The sequence below is a fragment of the Carassius gibelio genome, chromosome A12 (assembly GCF_023724105.1).
Source record: "Carassius gibelio isolate Cgi1373 ecotype wild population from Czech Republic chromosome A12, carGib1.2-hapl.c, whole genome shotgun sequence".
Lineage (NCBI taxonomy): Eukaryota > Metazoa > Chordata > Actinopteri > Cypriniformes > Cyprinidae > Carassius > Carassius gibelio.
In genome coordinates, this window is record NC_068382.1 from 5,995,076 (window position 1) to 6,013,858 (window position 18,783).

The window sequence follows — 18,783 nt, forward strand, 5'->3', positions numbered from 1 at the left end:
ACACACAAACTTGCTGAAGAATGCTGTGAGATCAGCATCTACATACAAATGGCCAACATCAAAGTCTTTTTCAGGACGCGCATATGTTGTGTGCATCAACAGATGACCTTGCGCTTATGTGCACCAGGAGCTGAGCTGTAGGCTTAAAGCTGATACCTCAATGCATTCCCCATGCAAATAACCCTTCTCTCTGTACAAATGAGATGAAAGATGAGGCTGTGTAAGATTTGCATCATTTCAGAGCTGAACAAATCAATGCCAAAATCCTTTAAATGCAGTCTGCTTAAATGAGAGTAGAAAACTGAGTCAGCATGATTGCGTAAAAGAGACAGCCGACACCTGCTGCCATCCACTATGATCCAGAGCATTATGCAAGTTTAGCACTTTGGAAAAACTTCACGTGTCTCTAATGAGCAGATGCTTTCCGGAACTTCAGAGTGGTGACAGTATAGTGCAGAGGAGAGGCGTACACCGCCCATCCATTCATTATCAGTGTTGGAGGAAGAGATGCACAGATGTTTGACATCAGCTGGTGTCAAATAAAAGGCTGGCTCATCTCTTTCACTCTATTTCCTCACTCAGCCCAGATGAATGTGCAACTACATGTGAATAATCGCACGTTCATACATCACATTACACTGCACAGAGACAAATAGTTTGTCCCAGCTTGTTTTTGTAGGCTTGAAAGTAGCATGATTGCCTTGATCTACTATCTGATACCATTTTATGGTAATTTATACTGTGTGCGCCCTAAATGTGTATGTTAATGGTACTTTTGTACCAAGTTGACAGTAAAATAAAAGCATTATATGAAGAGCAGCTGCACACATGAATAGTAAAATGCTCTTCTTGACCTTAATGCTTGGTTAGGTTTTAATGTATACAGAGTTGGCTGTTTAAGTGAATGTACATATACAGACAAAATACTGGATCCAGTACTGTGCATTAGGTATTGCAGCAGAAATGGAGCCTAATAGACCTGCCGCTGTGAAATGTGTCAAACTCTGGTCAATATTCATGTCTTTTAATACTGTAAAATTGAAGACCCATAATATAAATACATATAGATTTTATTACTTATTTCAAAATGTTTATTTGTTGTATCGCTTGTATTTTTTTTCTTTGTTTTATGCTGGTAATTAATTTCTTCTATTATTATTTTATTATCTGTACCCATTATTACTATTACTATTTTCCTATCTTGAACAGTTACTTTAACAAACTTAAGCAATGCTTATTATTAAATATTATAATCATTATAATTTTTATAGAATACATAATTAAAGGCTATACATCTTCATCGTTATTTTAGTATTACTGTGGTACTACTACTACTATTTTTTATTAATTTTATTTTTGTATGTTCCATTTTCAATGTAATTTTAGATAAAGTTTTAGGGATTCTTTTTATTTTTAATAGTTATTTTTCAGTTTTAGTAATTTTTTTTACATCAATTTAAAGTAAATGAAATGTTGCTTTGGCAACTAGTTGAAATAAAATAATAAAATCATATTACTTATAATATAATATAATATAATAGTTTTTTAATACCAAATTTTATTTGTTAATGTTTATTTCAAGAAAAAAAATATGGTATAAAATTTTAACTGAGATAGCACAATTGGTATTGAGTTGTGAGGTTTTCAGTAAGATCAAATGAGAATGAGTCTCTTTCTGCCGTTTGCATGGTTTGGATGGAGACCTTTGACCTGTTGGGGTCACTCTCTCTGTCGCCTTTGGACACTTGTACAAGTTAACAGAAATTGCTTTGGGGCCTCAAGCAGCCAGTGACTAGCAGGCAAAAATGACCCAGCTGTAACACGGTATGACCGCCCGATGGCTCAGCACACATTATTCAATAGCCTTGATTGTATTTGGTGCCTGAAGACGGACTGATTTAACACCACTTACAATGCTCTGATTCTTAGCCTATATTTGTACATGCCCTGATTATACTCCACTGACACGCTGGCCCCCGAGACAACTCCCAGCATCTCTCTCTCCTAATTTCCTCTCTGAGATCTATAACTCTGTTTTAAGTGTTTTTTCCTCTTTTCGGCGCTCCAGTCTTGTCATATCGGCTCTACTTCAAACAGAGAATTCCATTTTCATTTTCTGCCTTGTACAATGTACAATCAATTATCTGAAGAGGCCTTTCAAATTACACAACATACCAGACAGATGAGCTAGGCATGCAGCTGGAAAATAACCTACTACAGCCCTTTTTGTTTCCACACCATAACTTAGTCATTTCATGTGCAGTAGAAATGAATACCGATCACATAACGGCTTTGAAATGTGTCTAAATTTGACAATTCGAGATACATTTTCAAACAGCCCTTTCATCTTCTCTGTAATCATTTGCTTATTCATGTGAAAATAATAAGTCAATTTTCATTCCCTTCCACGGTCGTGCGCTCCTTTTTTCATATTTATGCTTAACTGGAGCGACATTTGCAAATCACCATGGATTTATTGGCTTTTAGGGATAAAAATAAGCACACGGTTTCTATAAGAACAAAACTGTGGCATGCATTGGTCCAGTGCACATTGGTCTCTAAGACGTTATAGGAAAACATTTCCACCGCTCTGTGCACAAAATGTCTTGGCGTTAAAAAAAATGCAGCACTGTTAAGATTTCCCCCACAATTAATCTTTTTCAAATTGATTTGTGAACAAAACTCAAAGGGAGCTTATGGAAAATGGAACTGGGGGGAAACCTTGTGCTCTGCAGTCCAGAGATTCACAGAAAATAACAGACACGGGCACAGTGTATAAATCGCCTGCAGTCAGTAAGGCAGACAAATAGCATTTGATTTCCATGCTGTAGTGCAGCGGACAGAGCTTCTAAATCAGCCCAAATAATTATGTTAAAACCAGCTGCTCCTGACAGCGCTATTCTCACACGTCTGTGACAGCTTATTTGTTGAGGAGAGGAAAGGCAGCCAGCCTGAAGTGGTCTGTCATGGTTGTTCTTCCAGCCAGCTTTTCAGGGACCAGGCATGAATTGTATCTGTGTTATTATTTTGCACCGAGCTTTATGACAGCCTTAAGAAACCAAGCACACTGGACAGGAATATACACTGCTGGTGAAAAATTAGCTCTCTTATGCTTACCAAGACTGCAGTTATTTATTTGATCAACAAAATACTGTTTTCTATTTGAATATATTTTAAAATGCTTATATATATATATATATATATATATATATATATATATATATATATATATATATATATATATTAATAATTGAGTGCCAATAGTGTAATGATGTAATTATGATGAACATTCAGATTAGCCATCATAGGGATCTATAATTTTTTTTTAATTTAAACAGAAAACAGACATGGAAAACAGTTATTTTGAATTGTATAATATTTTAACAAAGAAATACAGTCTTGATGAGCATAAGAGATTCTATAAATTATATTTTATTTTATTCCAAATGGGTAATGTACGCAAGGCCTATTTTGGGGCTAGTCACTTTTGCTGTAAGTTTGTTTGTTGCTTCAAAAAAGGCTACAAGGACACAATGAAAGACTGACCGGCTCTGGGATTTTAGCTGAAGTGTCCTTTTCACTCTGAGGTTTTTGTTCGTCCTTTGGCCGCTTCATGGTTGTCATTTTTGTTTTTACAACACCCTCCTGGGCACTGGCTTCCTGTTTGCGGGGTTTGACGGGCGGAAGGGGTTTGTCCTCCTCACCTTTAGTAAACCTCTCATAGGGTAGGATGAGTCTGAGGAGGAAGTGATACAGGTTAGTAGAATTAGACTGATTCATCATTGCACTTCTACTTAAAAAATTCCTGTCTTTTCAAACTGTTAATAATAATAATAATAATAATAGCATTGTTTCCTGTAGGCTTTATCTGTTATACTAGACAAACTGAAATTGACTCATGCATGACATCATGTTTCCTTCCTGTGCACTTCACTGTTACAGAAGATGTGGTTTTGTTCACCATAGATGACTGTTTCTTCATACAGACACATTTAACCCTATGGGTTTGTACGAAATATACTCTCTTTTAAATTGAAAATCTGATGTTTATCTGCTTAACCCCAGGGTAGGGGACTAGAACACAAACCAAGATTTTTAAGTCAAACATGCTATCATAGCATGCTATCACTCTTATAATGTAAGTGGATGGGAATCACGCCTAAAACATACAATAAATGTATCAAATGGTCTCAAATGGACCATTGACACTACCAGTTGAGACCATAGATAGTGTCAATGGTCCTTTTGAGATATACGTAGGTGGTGGTAGACGTGCCGGTATTCTGTAATGCGATATATCACGGTAATGAATATGCACAATATTGTTATTGTGGGCACTTCTAAATCAGTCCCTCCAGAAAAACGTGGATTTTTTTTGTGATTGTTGCGGGCAAAAATCCTTGATTTTGCGGCCCGTCTTCTTAAAAAATGCGATGGAATATGCGGGATATTTTTGCAATTTTATGCGATGAAATTGCGTGAACTTGCAAAAACTGCGGTTTGATGAAAAAGAGCAAAAAAGGTGATTCCCCCAACACCTTTTTCTCAATAGGCTACTACCTTAATGTAAAGAGTAATTTCTTATTACTTCCTATGATAAGCGAGCATACTAAATCACAGAATATTTAAGTTGCAATCTCTTACTGCAATGTAAATTATTTTATATACTACTAATATAATTACAACTGTAAGTTTTTGGTACTGTTCTGTAACAAAAAAGTGCAATCTTTCAACTGTAAAGTTGCATCAACTTCTGAATGAAACTACAACAGTGTTAGTAGCCTAGTGAGAAGGGGGTGTTGGGGGAATCACCTTTTTTTTCGCTATTTCATCAAACTGCAGTTTTCGCAAGTTGTCGCAATATAATTTGGCTCCACTGTCATGTAACAAATCGGGAAACTGCTTCGCGCATTCTTTTGCGCTTTTTTTTGTTGGCAAATAAGAATGATTTGCGCGCTTCAAGTTTCACCCTGGTTTCACCGCAGGGTTTGCAGATGATGTTCACATCACGTAATTACGTCACTTCATAAGGTGGTTATAGGGGAAAATGGGGCTTTACTTGTGTGAAGTAAACGCAACATTTTTCAACGTTCTGCTAAGAATGTGAGTTTTTTGCAACGAAAATACAGGGATTATGAAATCATGCTAGCCCCGCATATTTTGCTTTCTGAAATCGGTAATTTATGCGGCAAAAGAGCGGCATATTTGAAAAAATGCGACCCCGCATAAATATGCGGCCTTTGGATGATTATGCATTAAATCAAGCGATCGCATAATCGCGTTTTTCTGGAGGGACTGCTAAATACAGTGAATAATTATACATAAAAAATTATTCATAATTTAGGATGCATTTAAAGAGTACTTTTCCCATCAAGTGGTCAAAATGCACAACAATGCTGTATGCTGCTTGAAATACGCGTGTCCGCTCACATGTAAACAAGCATGCATGAGAAGCACATGGGGGACTCTTGAGATGCGCTGAATGAAAGCACATTCACTCTCTGACAGCAGATGGAGCTAAACTGCAGAAAATGCAGCCATTACCCTGGAAACCCCATAAATAAAGCAACTGCTCTACTTTCTAAAATTGATTTAAATAATTTAATTAGCCATTCATATCTGTGGATTTGCTATGGTGTTCCTCTCAGCGCCAGATACTTAAATATTAAGACTTAATAGGCTATTAATTTTCATTTTTTTTTTTACATTTTAATCTGGTCTACAACATGCCCTAGATATTGTTTGAAAGAGTTTTGATTCTTTATTGTTCATTCACACTTTACATTAGGGCTTCATTAGTTAACATTATTTAATTCTTGCATGTTTATTATATATATATATATATATATATATATATATATATATATATATATATATATATATATATATATATATATATATATATATATTAGGGCCGGGACTTTAACGCGTTAATTGAGATTAATTAATTACACAAAAAATAACGCGTTAACTAAGATTAATTAATTACAGAAAAAAAAATTCCCGCATTTTTTATAACTTATTTTTGCACCGCGGAACGTTTCTCACTGGAGGAGTTTCGGCGGGACCGATTATACTGAAGCACCAACTAGCGTTCGCATATCACGCAGCACATCGAGCCTCAAGTATCACCTCAACGCAAAACATATAGCAGCTAGCGTGGACTTTAAACTTTATGTTGAACTATTTATTATTTTGTTGGTGCAACAGTTTATGTTGACCCCCTTATTGTTTTGGCCAAGGTTGTTGAGAGTTGGACTTAGTATGTTATGGCCTCTGAAGCAACAGAGAGATGTTTTCTAATAGTGTTTCCAATGTTCTGAATGTAATTGACAGTATTGTGTTTTACTTAAAAAAAAAAAAACACTTTACAGAAGGTTCCAGCACCTATAAGCTTCCTGAATTTCTGAAATGTACTATTTCTAAATTGTTTCTAAATATGCTATTGCTACACTTCATGGCAAAACATTGCACTGGTCTGCTAGACTTGATTGAACAAAAATAAACAATATTTTGTTGCTTAAGCTTATGTATTCAGTCATTATTCAATGGTATACTGTAAATCCATGTGAAAAAAAATTACTTCTCACTGTTCTCAGGTCAAATATTTATATGCGATTAAAATGCGATTAATTTCGATAAATTAATTACAAAGCCTCTAATTAATTAGATTAATTTTTTTAATCGAGTCCCGGCCCTAATATATATATATATATATATATATATATATATATTACATTTTCCAAAATCTGTTATTGTTAGTAGACAATCGGCTACTTGGACATAAAAATGCATGTAGCTGAAGGAATGGCCAGCTATGAACTCTTGCATGAGTGAATACACACAATGAGGTAAATAGGGGACAAATTGTGGACAATCCTAATGAAAATGTACCTTTTCTATAATGCTCCACATTCCATTAGATCAGTACCATCCAGAAAACTAAGAGTGAAGACTTATTAAAATCAAAGCCAAGATGACAGTAGATATGAAATTATGATTTACTTGAGAATGTTATTGCAATGGGAATGGAGGTAGACAGCAACATGATCTGCCTCTCTACTCTTGTAGCTTGAAGTTTTTATAATGTGTCCGATGTGATTAATGAGTCTGGCTGGGAACTCTTGGAGGCATGCGGAATCATAAATATATCCCACACCAGCCCTAATCCAAATACATTTCACATCTCGTGCATCACGATGAAGACGCGGTAGACGAAGTCAAACATAAATATGATCGAGACCGCTAAAAGCGAAAGAATGCTCCATAACAAATGTTTGTGATTTTTATTTTTTTTTGTTGATTTTCTTTTGTGTCTAAAATTTCCCTTTTTATCACTCCCTTCATTCTTGTTTAATAAGATCTGGTGGTATCTAAAGAGGGATTCATCTCCTTTAGTTTGTAGCCGTATGTTTACTCAACGCCGGGATGTTTGGGGCTCTCAGAGGCGGGACGCACTGAGCACGCTCAGACAAGGGCTGTGCGGGAAAACTATGCCGACTGAGGTTTGGCCGCTGGCCAGTGGCAAATCTAAGCAGAAGCCCAGAGGGAACATTCATCTTCAGATCCCATTACCAAAAGAGTTTAAACATGTTACAGCTGCTAAAAGTGGAAAACGTCTCGGTCCGTGCAGTCAAATCAAAATAGCAGGCAGCTGCCAAATACCTGATTCCCACTGTAATGTTTCAATTCATGTTTACATAGTGGAGGTATAATAATGCACACAATGACTTATCTTGTTCACAGCTAAATCTCCCTCGTCTGGAACTAAAGGACTTTTTTTTATTTCAAACCCCCACAGACTCCTTAGTGAGCTTTAAGCTGTACTTATGACGACCCAGTTTTAAACCGCGTGCAAAGGGAGACTTTATATTAACGTAATATTCTCTTTCGATTAGCTGGAGGGAAAATTGGTATCAGATGTTACTCTTTTAATTTACCTATATTTACAGTATGTCTGAGTGCTTTTTTATATGAGTGAGAGTTGAGATAAGAATGGAAATACAAGGTGAGATGTCAGGGAATAAATTATGACGAATATCCTCACTTATTCTCACCACATGACCATTTATGGGAATAACAAGTCACCATTCCCTTCCCATTTCAGTTCACAGAGGAAAAAAAAAACTGTAGAAAATCTTTCCTTGCAAGTTAGGCTGTGTAGTTTTTCTTCAGAAGGAAAATGTTTTTAAGAGGTTGAGGGCGTCTGTGAGATTAAATTTTTTGTTATTTTCATTGAGCTCAGCAGCTGGCAGATAGACAGATGCATAACTCCATTTCATGCAGCCGGTAAAGGGCACGATGCCAAGAACAGGAAATATGCAATTAAATGTCCCTTTATGAGAGAGAGAGATAGAGCTAAGCAAACACAGAGATTTAGTTTCAACATTGGTAGGGATACAGATATACATGTACACAGACATTAGTAGTAATTTTGATATCCTTATATATTCAAGGCTTTTCTTGACAGTCTTTAGGGTACTGTGGCTGGATAGATATCAGAATGTTGACTCTGATACTAAAATGATAAGAGCCTAAGGTGACTGATGAAATAAAACAGGGACTGTTAAATGTCAATAATATGTGATCAGTCTTTTGCACTGTTAATGCACAATCAGTTCTTTTTAAGGCAAACAAAAAAGGTTCTGCAGGTAATTTGGATGACACGTTTGTATTTCATACATTTTGAGATTTGATAACCACATACCCCCCATGGAAAGAGTGCAACTTTTCTGGTTCTAGCTTTCTATAACATTTTTGTTATCACTAAACCACATAACATGAAAAAGTGAAAATGTTTTGCTTAAAAAAAAAATCTAAATTTAGTGCATTTATTTTAATATATATGTTAAAGGACAAAATATCTAACATGGGTATACCTGGAATTTAATTTCATTAAATAATTGTAAATATTTTACTTTTTGATAAATTTGGATTCCTACTGCTGCTTTTTGCTGATAAGTTTGCTGAAACTCACGTTCTGAATATACAAATCCAAATTCTGTAGTTTGTTTATTTATACAATGTAAAAGGACAAAATATTTAATATTTTATTAAATTATTTAAGAATAAATTTAAATTAAAATGTATGCATTAACAGTAGCAGACACTTTTATCCAAAGCGACTTACAGTGCATTCAAGCTATCAATTTTTACCTATCATGTGTTCCCGGGGAATCGAAACCCCTACCTTCCACTTGATATTGCATTGCTCTACCAATTGAGCTAAAGAAACACTATATATATATATTTCATTATTTCCATAAAATCTTTTTAAATATATTAACGTTTTTTTATATACAGATTCTAACTGCTGCTTTTTACTGTTTCCTTTGACGTTTGTCCTGCATTATTCCCTGTAACCTTGGGTGTAGTGAAGAATAAAATATCATTTGACAGTGAATGAAAACATGATACACCATATTCATAATACATTCAGTATTAATATTACACGCAGTCCCAAAAAGCTGCAAGACAGAAAACACATCAAGTACAGGAAGTAGGTTTTGCAAGAAAAGATCAAGACCACTGACTGGGCCGGCCTCCAAAATAAAAATAAACAAATGGAAAAAAGCAAATGCACCATTTTATCACAAATGGTGTGGTGGGATACATTTCGCTGGGCAATGAACCAAAAACCTCCTTGATGGTCTGAACGTGTGCTCACTGTGGGAGTACAAAGAATAACCTGAAGTGCCACAAGAGAGATTCATTTACAGGACTATTTCCCCTCATGTGGCTGGAAACGAGGCTCATCCCCCTTTCTGTCCCCATTCCAAACATTTCTACAAAGACCTGCGTTTAACAGAACAGGACCGCTGCCAGTAATGTACAAGTGTCATGCTGAGTTTTTCTCCCCGTCAGACTTTACTTGTCAGTCCGTTACAACTGTCCAAAGCTTCACATGGGACTCCTCTCAGAACCATGCTTTTTCTCCATGGATTTTTTTGTAAAATGTAAATATATTTTGGCTCAATAAATACTTAATGAATTTGAAATGCAGGTAGATAGATTTTAACATCCATAAAAAAACATTTGCATCCCCTTTTAGAGCAGCTGCAAAGTCATGAAAATGAATCAGTCCACAGTTCAAGAGCTGTCTGTAATCACAAGCTCTGCTGAAGTTATTTTAGTCCCTCTATTCAGCGCACTGACTGCAACGGTTCATTTTTAGGCCAGATCAACATGTTTTGCAGACTTTGGCTGGGCTCAGGTGCTCTCAAAGCCTCTGTCTCAGCTGCCCGCTCTGTGATGGAGCTGATTATTTATATGAACTTGAAGGCTGGGCATTCACTCATCACCACCTGCAGATTAAGTTTTGCATATAGTCACATTCATATGCCATTCAAAACCCAGCACTCTTAAACTGAGGCCCTATTACAGGCTTCCTTTTACATCCCCATCAGAGAAAGAAGATGAGGGCGTGAACATTAATATACGGTTCACATGTGCTGCAGCTACATATTTTCTCAATCTGGCTAAAATAAAATGATTTTATTCATGAATATCTTGCATGTGAGCTGAAGTGTGAATTTTATCTGTTAAATAAGCATAAAGACATTGACTGAAATGAGTTTGGAAAAAAAATGTCCTTAAAGTAAGAAGAGGAATCGTAAGGAAAGATCGTCAGTAAACTAAAAAAAATTGACAAAGTAAATTCACTTAGGAATTGCTAATAATTTTCACAATTACAAGGAAACGGCAAGCAAAATTATAAAAAGTTAAATGATTTATTTATAGCAGAATGACTGAAATAGCATTTTCCTGTAAAACAAACTCCAGTCTTTGATTTACAACTGTGATATGCAGTATGTTTGTTAAAGATCCTGCTCCATTTTTGCGACAAAAATAGCTGTTGGAGAAAATCTGTGTCCTTGAGCCCGAGTACTTAGCCCAGATAGCACTTTAACGTTCAACTTAAAAACTGCCTCAACAAATGAATCATTTATTTTAGAAATCCAGACCAGTGTTATGTGTCACCTTGAGCCTGTTCAAAAGAATCATACAGACCGCCAAGCCATCGAAAACATCATTTTTAGAGACAAGTACTTTTTTATAGCCTTTTAAAGTGGTGCACTTAATTCGAACACTTTAATTTGTCCACAAAAATGTCACAAAGTGACTTTGCTGTGCAAACTGCCTTCTTGTCATTGACTCAGATGCATAATTGCTTCACGGATCGTGAGGAGAATAAAGCTTCCTGTATAATGTGGGCAGATAAGGGCATCATCACAGAGATAACAGCTTGCTGAAAACCACAACGGTGCGCTCGTACGCTCTTGTCTGCACGCTCTCCTCTCCGTTGGGAAGACTGCTGAGTGGGTAATAATATTGTGTTTCAGCATCTCTCCTAACCCCCCCCCCCCCCCCACGTCCATCCTTATATAACACTAATTACAATAATAAGCGGACCGTTAAAATTATTCATACTTAAAGAACGCAACAATTATACAAAGACCAGCATTTATGCTCCACTGTGGTGCAGTTTTTCCTGCCACCCTTGCCCAGGGATGTGTTACACATAAGAGACGTGGGCCACTGGAAAGTGGTGTTTATAAAAATCAAGTGGGGTTAAGAGTAAATGCGACCATGGTACGGGAGGCCCAGCTTATATAACTCTTACTGGAAGTTGATGAAAACTAACAGTGTATTATTTCCTAGCAGGGTGTAGAAGACACAGTTGAAATTGGTAATCTACGGTTTGTGTTTAGCAATTTCCTGTGCAGCAGTGGCTGGTGGGATTATGCAGGAAGAAGCTGTGCTGAGGTCAGTGGGGTTTTCCTGCATGGAGAACTGGCATTTCTGCATGTAATAGGGGAACTGTGAGGGCTCGCTCTTGCCAGCCTTACATCTTCATTTGCTGCAGCCCCTAACCGCAACCACATGACCAGGGTGGAACTGAAAACCCTGCTAGTGTGCGCCTGATCACAGTACGCTTAAGGCAAATATTAGATGCTGACGAGTATTTATGTTGTATGCAGTTGCACAGATTGATGGTATTAAAAAGACACTTTTTGAAATGAGTAAAACAGACCTCATTACAACCTCCAGCAGAACTGATCTAAATATAATGGCTGTAACTGTGGTGTGAAATGAAACTATCAGGAATTAAAATCACTCTTGAGACTTAATGCAGCTCATAGTTTAATTTAAGTACATTTCTACTGTCTAGAATTCATTTGGAAAAAAAAAGAATAATTTGTTGACATACAGTAAGTGGATAGAGCTTTACAATAAACAAGAATAAAATAGTTCTGATTAGTTCATTTTTTTTTTAAATTCAATTTAACAGTTATTTCAAATAATTCAGTTTCCAGCTGAAATGAAGACTGGTGGCAGTAAAACACAACAACTTACACTTATTTTCACATGTTATGACCTCAGAACACTTTTACCATTTGAAAATGTGTAAACTTGTAAACTTTTCATCACATAACCAGCTCCATATGCATGGTTCTTCCAATGGTGTAAACTTGCTCTGTAGCTCACCTGGTAGAGCACAGTATTTGCGATGTGGAGCGCTCTGTAAGTGTCCCATGAGACACGACTCATGGCAAAGAGCTCAAAGACTTGTAGAAGTAAGTTAAAATGACATGGTTGCTCCAGCTAATGTGTTTTTCTTATGTTTGCTATAGTTAATACATGTTATTTTTAAATGTGACGTTATTTCACCGGACATTTTATTTCCAAACTATACATAACAACCAACTTGATAAAATATTGCCAGATCCATGTTTATCTGTTTTGGACAAAACTGAACTCACTTTTATTGCCACTCACTTGATATTTCACTTTAAAAGTTTTGTGAAAAAAAGCATGAAACAATATAATATCGTTTAGCAAAAAATATCACCAAACGCATATTTTTACAATGAGCCTGGGTTGAAATAATTTCATTTTTAAAACTGGGAGAGTTCATATTAAAATCGCAGATTTTTTGATTGCAGACATAGGTAAATGGCCAATCTGAGAACAGTTTGAGACTTTGGTCTCAAAGTGCACACTAGAAAAAGATATTAAAGAGATTTTACTGAGTTACTATGAGGGAACTGAAAGTCGAATTTAATTTCTTCCACATTTATTACCGGTACATATAAAGATGTTCTCTGAAGAGTGAGTCATTCACGCTGGGAGATATTTTTCCCTTTTCTTTCGAACTCGTAGAGCAAATGACTAATATTTAACACGGCAGTCCTTTGAGCGGGTGCTGCTATAGAACAACATCCTGCAATCAATACTCAGGTTTCCTCTGCCCACTGAAATAACTCTTGCACAAATAGTTCTGTTGATTTACATAAGCATTACATAATCCAATGCCTTGCATTTGAAGAGTAACATTTGGACATTCAGTGTTGCCACAGAAACATAAAAATATACAAGTTTACGATTGTATCAGAAATACAGTGCGAGTACAAATATACCAATGTATCATATGTCATATTATGTAAACTGACACTTAGATGTGAGTAGCTTCAGGTTTTAAATCATTATCAATATGATTTGATTCCAGGAAATTCCAGTGCATAAATTCTCACAGCTCAAAAATAAACATGACACAGCCAGTAGTAGGGTGAATCGCATGAAACCTGTCCAAAATGTCTAGAATGTCTGGGTTATAATTCTATTTTGCTGTGAACAAAGAAAAAGAGAGCTTATTTTGGGACCCTTCTTTTTTTTTTTTTCATTTTCCAAAAAATTTTCATTAATGCAATAGGAAAAGAGATTGGTTTCTTTTTAATTGAGCATTTGTTTTTAATATAATGTTTTTAATGCATTTATACAAATAATAATAATTAAAATATTACAAATTAGTATGATAACAGCCATTTAGAATAATGGAGTAAAACAAAACAAAACAAAATGTTAAAAAAAAAAAAATTGTCAGTCCAGTCCTTTTTTCCCCCCATCTTTTCCAGAGATTTATTTAAACAGTTTTTCTACAAGCTGCACTTCCACTTTTTGGTCACTAGATGGCGTAATACTCAGCTGTGAGAGGCGCACAAAACAGGAAGTGAAACATTAGACTAAGAATCACAATGTCAACTGTTTCAACTCTATTTTTAGCATGTTTGTCTTTGAGAGCTCTCGCTCAAAGAGAGCCATTCTCATCTCGCTCTGCACCCCTCAGGCCACATACCGAAATAACGAAGATAAATGGTTGTTGACATCAACAATTTCATTTTCTCATTCATCTCATTCCACCACTTTAGTGTTGGGGAGGTGTGCCCGGGATCCAACATTACTGCTTATTAAACAAGCCATCTGATGGAGCCTTGAGTTTACTTCCACTGATGTGGCCCTAATGAGTGCTTGCCAAAATGCTATGAACCGTAAATTCTGACCACAGCCGCAGTAAACGACACAAACGGCTAGATGGCAGATCAGCAGCTTTCCATGCCAAATGAATGTTAAACAACCAGAGGCCTGTTATTAGATATAATAGAGGTTATGGAGAAGAAACTCAAACCAACACGTTCATAATCACATCTGTACAAGCTGGGATCAAACCTAGCCCTTTAAAAAGGGGAAATAATTTGAAGTACTTTTCCTGCTTTCCTCCACAGGGCAAACAGTGGATTAATCACAGAGACGGGCCGGGAGAGAGAATTTAAGGCTGTGTGTGTCTGTGGGAGACGAAAAAACAGACATTGTTCCCTAAGCTTCACAGGACGTCTGAAAGGTTTTGTTGAGAAGTCGACCCTTGAACTAATCCAGATTCACACAGTTAAACAGAGACGGGAAGGAACGCCAAAGCAGGCCTTTTGTCATTCCTGGCCTTTAGACCTGAAATTACCTCTCTAACTCCCTTCAGGCTAAAGCCCATTAACGTTCAAAAGCCAGCTTTAATTATTAAATGCTCTAAATAATAAGCAACGAGAGCCGTGTTTTTGTAGTGTATGTCGTTTGTTCAGACACATCCTCCCTGCAAAATATTTTATTGCTGGAATTGGTTCTGTGATGCGGCTGAAATGAAAGCCACATTCCTGGGTAGTGATTTACAGACTTTAAATTAGAGGCCTGAGCTCGAGCGCTGCTCGATCTTTAGTCCAACATAAACACTGCACTTATTCTCTCAGCACAATGTGAAGTGATAAAGCATAAATAAGCTGTGCGTGGAAAAAGAAACTACATCAACATGGTGGTTGTTCCAAAACAAAGCTTTAGAAAAAGCTTTTAAACTCCCCATTACAAATACTCTGAACGGAAACTGAACGTGCAGCAGTACTGGACAAGCAAAGACTAAGGCTGATGATACATGGGGCAACTTTTTTGAGCAATGTTGCTTGAGCATTGTTGATAATACCAATTTTGATACTACAGAACACATTTAAAATTTTTGTTTTTGTGCTGGTAGTGCTGACACCTTGCCTGGTTTATGCCTGTCATGGATAAATAATGAGGACAATAAAACTGCCAGTAGGTGGCAGCAAATCCATGTTTTAATAAATAATTTATTGATTTATTGAAATCAAACAATTCGTTCAAAATGGCTGATTCAATTAAAACGAGTCAATCTTAATGGAGTATTGAATCACTGACTCACTCGATTCGTTCAAAATCGGGTTTATTCAAGGAACGAACGAAACACTGTGTTGCTACACTGTTAATTAATATAAGTAATATCACATTTGTGCATGCACATGAGCTAATATAAAAAAAAAAAGTACATTGCTAGTGCAATGAATATAAAAATGTAAAAACATTTATTTTATTGCTTGAAATATAAGGGCATTATAATTGTATTTTAGCAGGTTTCATCACGCAGTCAATGCTTTTGGACTCTAAAGACGTGTTTTTGTTTGGTTTTGCAAAGTCAGTGATTTGATATTGTCAGCTCTACAATCGTCTCTCAATCCTTCACAGTCACACATACCGTATTTTTCGGACTATAAGTTGCACCTGAGTATAAGTCGCATCAGTCCAAAAATACGTCATGATGAGGAAAAAAACATATATAAGTCACACTGGACTATAAGTCGCATTTATTTAGAACCAAGAACCAAGAGAAAACATTACCGTCTACAGCCGCGAGAGGGCGCTCTATGTCTTCAGGGTAGACTACAGGAGCATTGAGCAGCATCTCTGGCAGCATAGAGCGCCCTCTCGGGGCTGTAGACGGTAATGTTTTGGTTCATTTCTCCCAGTTAATGTAAAATTAATTTTGATAAGTTGCACCTGACTACAAGTCGCAGGACCAGCCAAACTATGAAAAAAAGTGCGACTTATAATCCGGAAAATATGGTACAGCACAATATCTATGTCGGGAATGTCTTTAAATTATAACCAAGGAAAAATCATACCTTTTCTGTTGTCTTCTTTTTAAAGAACTTTTTTTTCATTTTGCACTCGAAAAATGACTTCCGCTTGTGAGCTGCTTGTTACAGTACCGAGTTCTAATAGGCCAATCGCTGATATTTAGTTTGTGAATTATCATAAGTAGAGCATTTTAACATTTCATTTGCATGATAAGTTTTACATAATACATTATTCATCTAAAGGGGATGGTGGTTTTACCAAGGGGATGCTTTTGTCATTTTTTCAGCTAGTGGGATGCCATCCACCCGTATCCCCGCTCAATTCGAGCCCTGCAAATACTGTATGCACAATAGCAGCCATTAGCTAGTCAGACAGCCTCTGGTATCAAATCGATAGAATGAGCGATTCTGTTTGATTTTTTTTTATATGCCATTTTTGTAAGTACTGTACCTCAGAGCATTATCTTCACTGAGAAACATTTTTGCTGACAATATGCTGGTTGAAACTGCCGCGTTTGTCTCATTAAAGCAAGTACACAATGGAATCTTAGTAGGGCAAATGAGCCTCTAAATTGACATACAAACTGAGATGATAAACTAATTAGATCAATAAGGGCTTTGATTAGGTTTTGTCAACTTTCACAACCACGATGTCATACCACAGCTCCTTTGCACTATGTAAATACAGCCAAATGGTGTAAATACTGATAAACAGCTATTTATAAATAGATGTGGATCAATGATTGGCATTTCTAAAAACCCAAATTGTTATCATCTGACATTCAAGAGAATGTGCAGCTGTGATATTGTTGGATTATGAGGTGCTCATGCTAATGATTCCAGGGATAATAAATGCATAATTCTATTGTTTACTACAGCTGCAGTCTCAAATGAAGCTCCGATCTCTCAGGGGACAAAAACAGCTGATGCAATGCTCCCTGGGAAAAAACCTTCCTTCAAAGCCAGATCATTAAACTTCAATTACAGGGCTTGCATTAAAATCTGTCATACTGGCTAGAGGTTCAAGGATGAGTTCTGTGAAGCGTGACTTGTTTGAATTTAGAGCAAACATTAATTCTAGAGGGGGATCTAAAAATCGATAATCAAGTACTGTGCTAGAAATCCCACAATGCAACGGCTATGTTTGGAATAGCATACTAACATCCTATTCTTACTATTGCAAAATACATTTTCAGCATTCATGGAACAAGTATGCCAAATGTGTATTTACAATAAATGTTACCATTTAAAAATGCACGATTATAAAAATTATAAAAATTATAAAAATAATAATATTAAAAATTGGGTGCCTTTTGCTATATTAAATATGCAAGATGATACTGCTTTTTGTTTTTCATTGCATAATGCATTCAAATAGGAGGCAGTATGCAGTATTTAATGTGTGGCATTCAGTAAATAGAAAGTTGCCATTCCATTCCAAACCAATAAATGCACCCATCAGAGTTTTTTTTTTATTGCAACATAATATTTGTAATATTTGTTAGTTCTGCAGCGGCGAGCGCAGTGAAGAACTGTCTGTGGATTTTTTCTTTTCTTTTAAGGGACAGTAGAAATTCACAAAGCAACAAAATAACCTTTGCAGCAAAGGGACTACAGTTGCTCGACAAGATTCATGGAATGCTGTTATCTGCAAAAGTATTCACAAGCAGAACGTTTTTGGAACAAAGATCTCTCTCTGGGAAGAGGAGGATTAAATAAATAGTGATCAGTGCCACTGACCTATATAATTAAAAACCAGAGGGGTGGGGTGGGGTGGGGGGTTGAGGACTGGCTGGATTCCCGCAGCCTCTCTCAAGGTTATTGATGTCATATTTTATGACCTAATTTGTAATCTACATTTGTTTCTCTTCCCCCACAACATATATGGTAGCCAAAAGCTAATCAGATAATACAGCAAATATCATTAGGAGCAGTTGGAGAACACCCAGAAATGAATATTCTGTGTATTCTGTGTATGCATCCTTGTGCGGGTGTAACAAACTTGGTTACAATGTATTTCTGTATATGTATATGTACATATATACATGTATTTCTGCTATGGAACAAAAAAGTTAATTTTTGAAAAATATCTCAGGCGCTCTTTTCCTTATAATGAAAGTGAATAATAAAATTAGAAATAAAGGTAGTCCATACCAGGACTATTATCATTAACTAAAATATATTTAAAAAAATGAATGGTTACTGAAATGAAGCTGAAATAAAATAAAGTATAATATATAAATATCAGATGAAAAACTTTCAACAAAGAAATGTCACCTTGGCAACTAACTGAAATACATTTAAGATGAAACACTACAAATATTAACTGGAAATAAATTAAAACTAAAATTGACAAACACAGGTAACACTTTAAAATAGGGAACACATATCTACTATTAATTAAGAGTTTTCCCCTCAATAAACTCCTAATTGTATTGCTTATTAATAGTTAGTAAAATAGTTGTTAAGTTTAGGTGTGGGGGAGGGTTAAGAGATCTCAAATATAGTCATGCAGAATAAGGCATTA

General features: G+C 36.1%; 1 protein-coding gene and 1 long non-coding RNA gene across 4 annotated transcripts in view; one reads left to right on the plus strand and one right to left on the minus strand.

Annotated features, from left to right (window-relative positions):
- LOC128024986 (uncharacterized) overlaps positions 1-18,783 on the plus strand; it is a 49,226-nt gene that overhangs the window by 14,461 nt on the left and 15,982 nt on the right. The window contains exon 3 of one of the 2 annotated variants that reach the window (XR_008186083.1): positions 14,565-14,870. The exons of the other annotated variant lie outside the window; for it this stretch is intronic. This is a non-coding gene — a long non-coding RNA (uncharacterized LOC128024986). Of the gene's footprint in view, positions 1-14,564; positions 14,871-18,783 lie in introns of those variants that run through there. 2 annotated transcript variants of the gene reach the window in all.
- The window catches only part of arid5b (AT-rich interaction domain 5B), a 117,485-nt gene that overhangs the window by 4,796 nt on the left and 93,906 nt on the right, over positions 1-18,783 (minus strand). For both annotated transcript variants that reach the window (XM_052610909.1, XM_052610910.1), the window contains exon 9: positions 3,547-3,736. In XM_052610909.1, the coding sequence (XP_052466869.1) occupies positions 3,547-3,736 (190 nt within the window). The remainder of the gene's footprint in view (positions 1-3,546; positions 3,737-18,783) is intronic.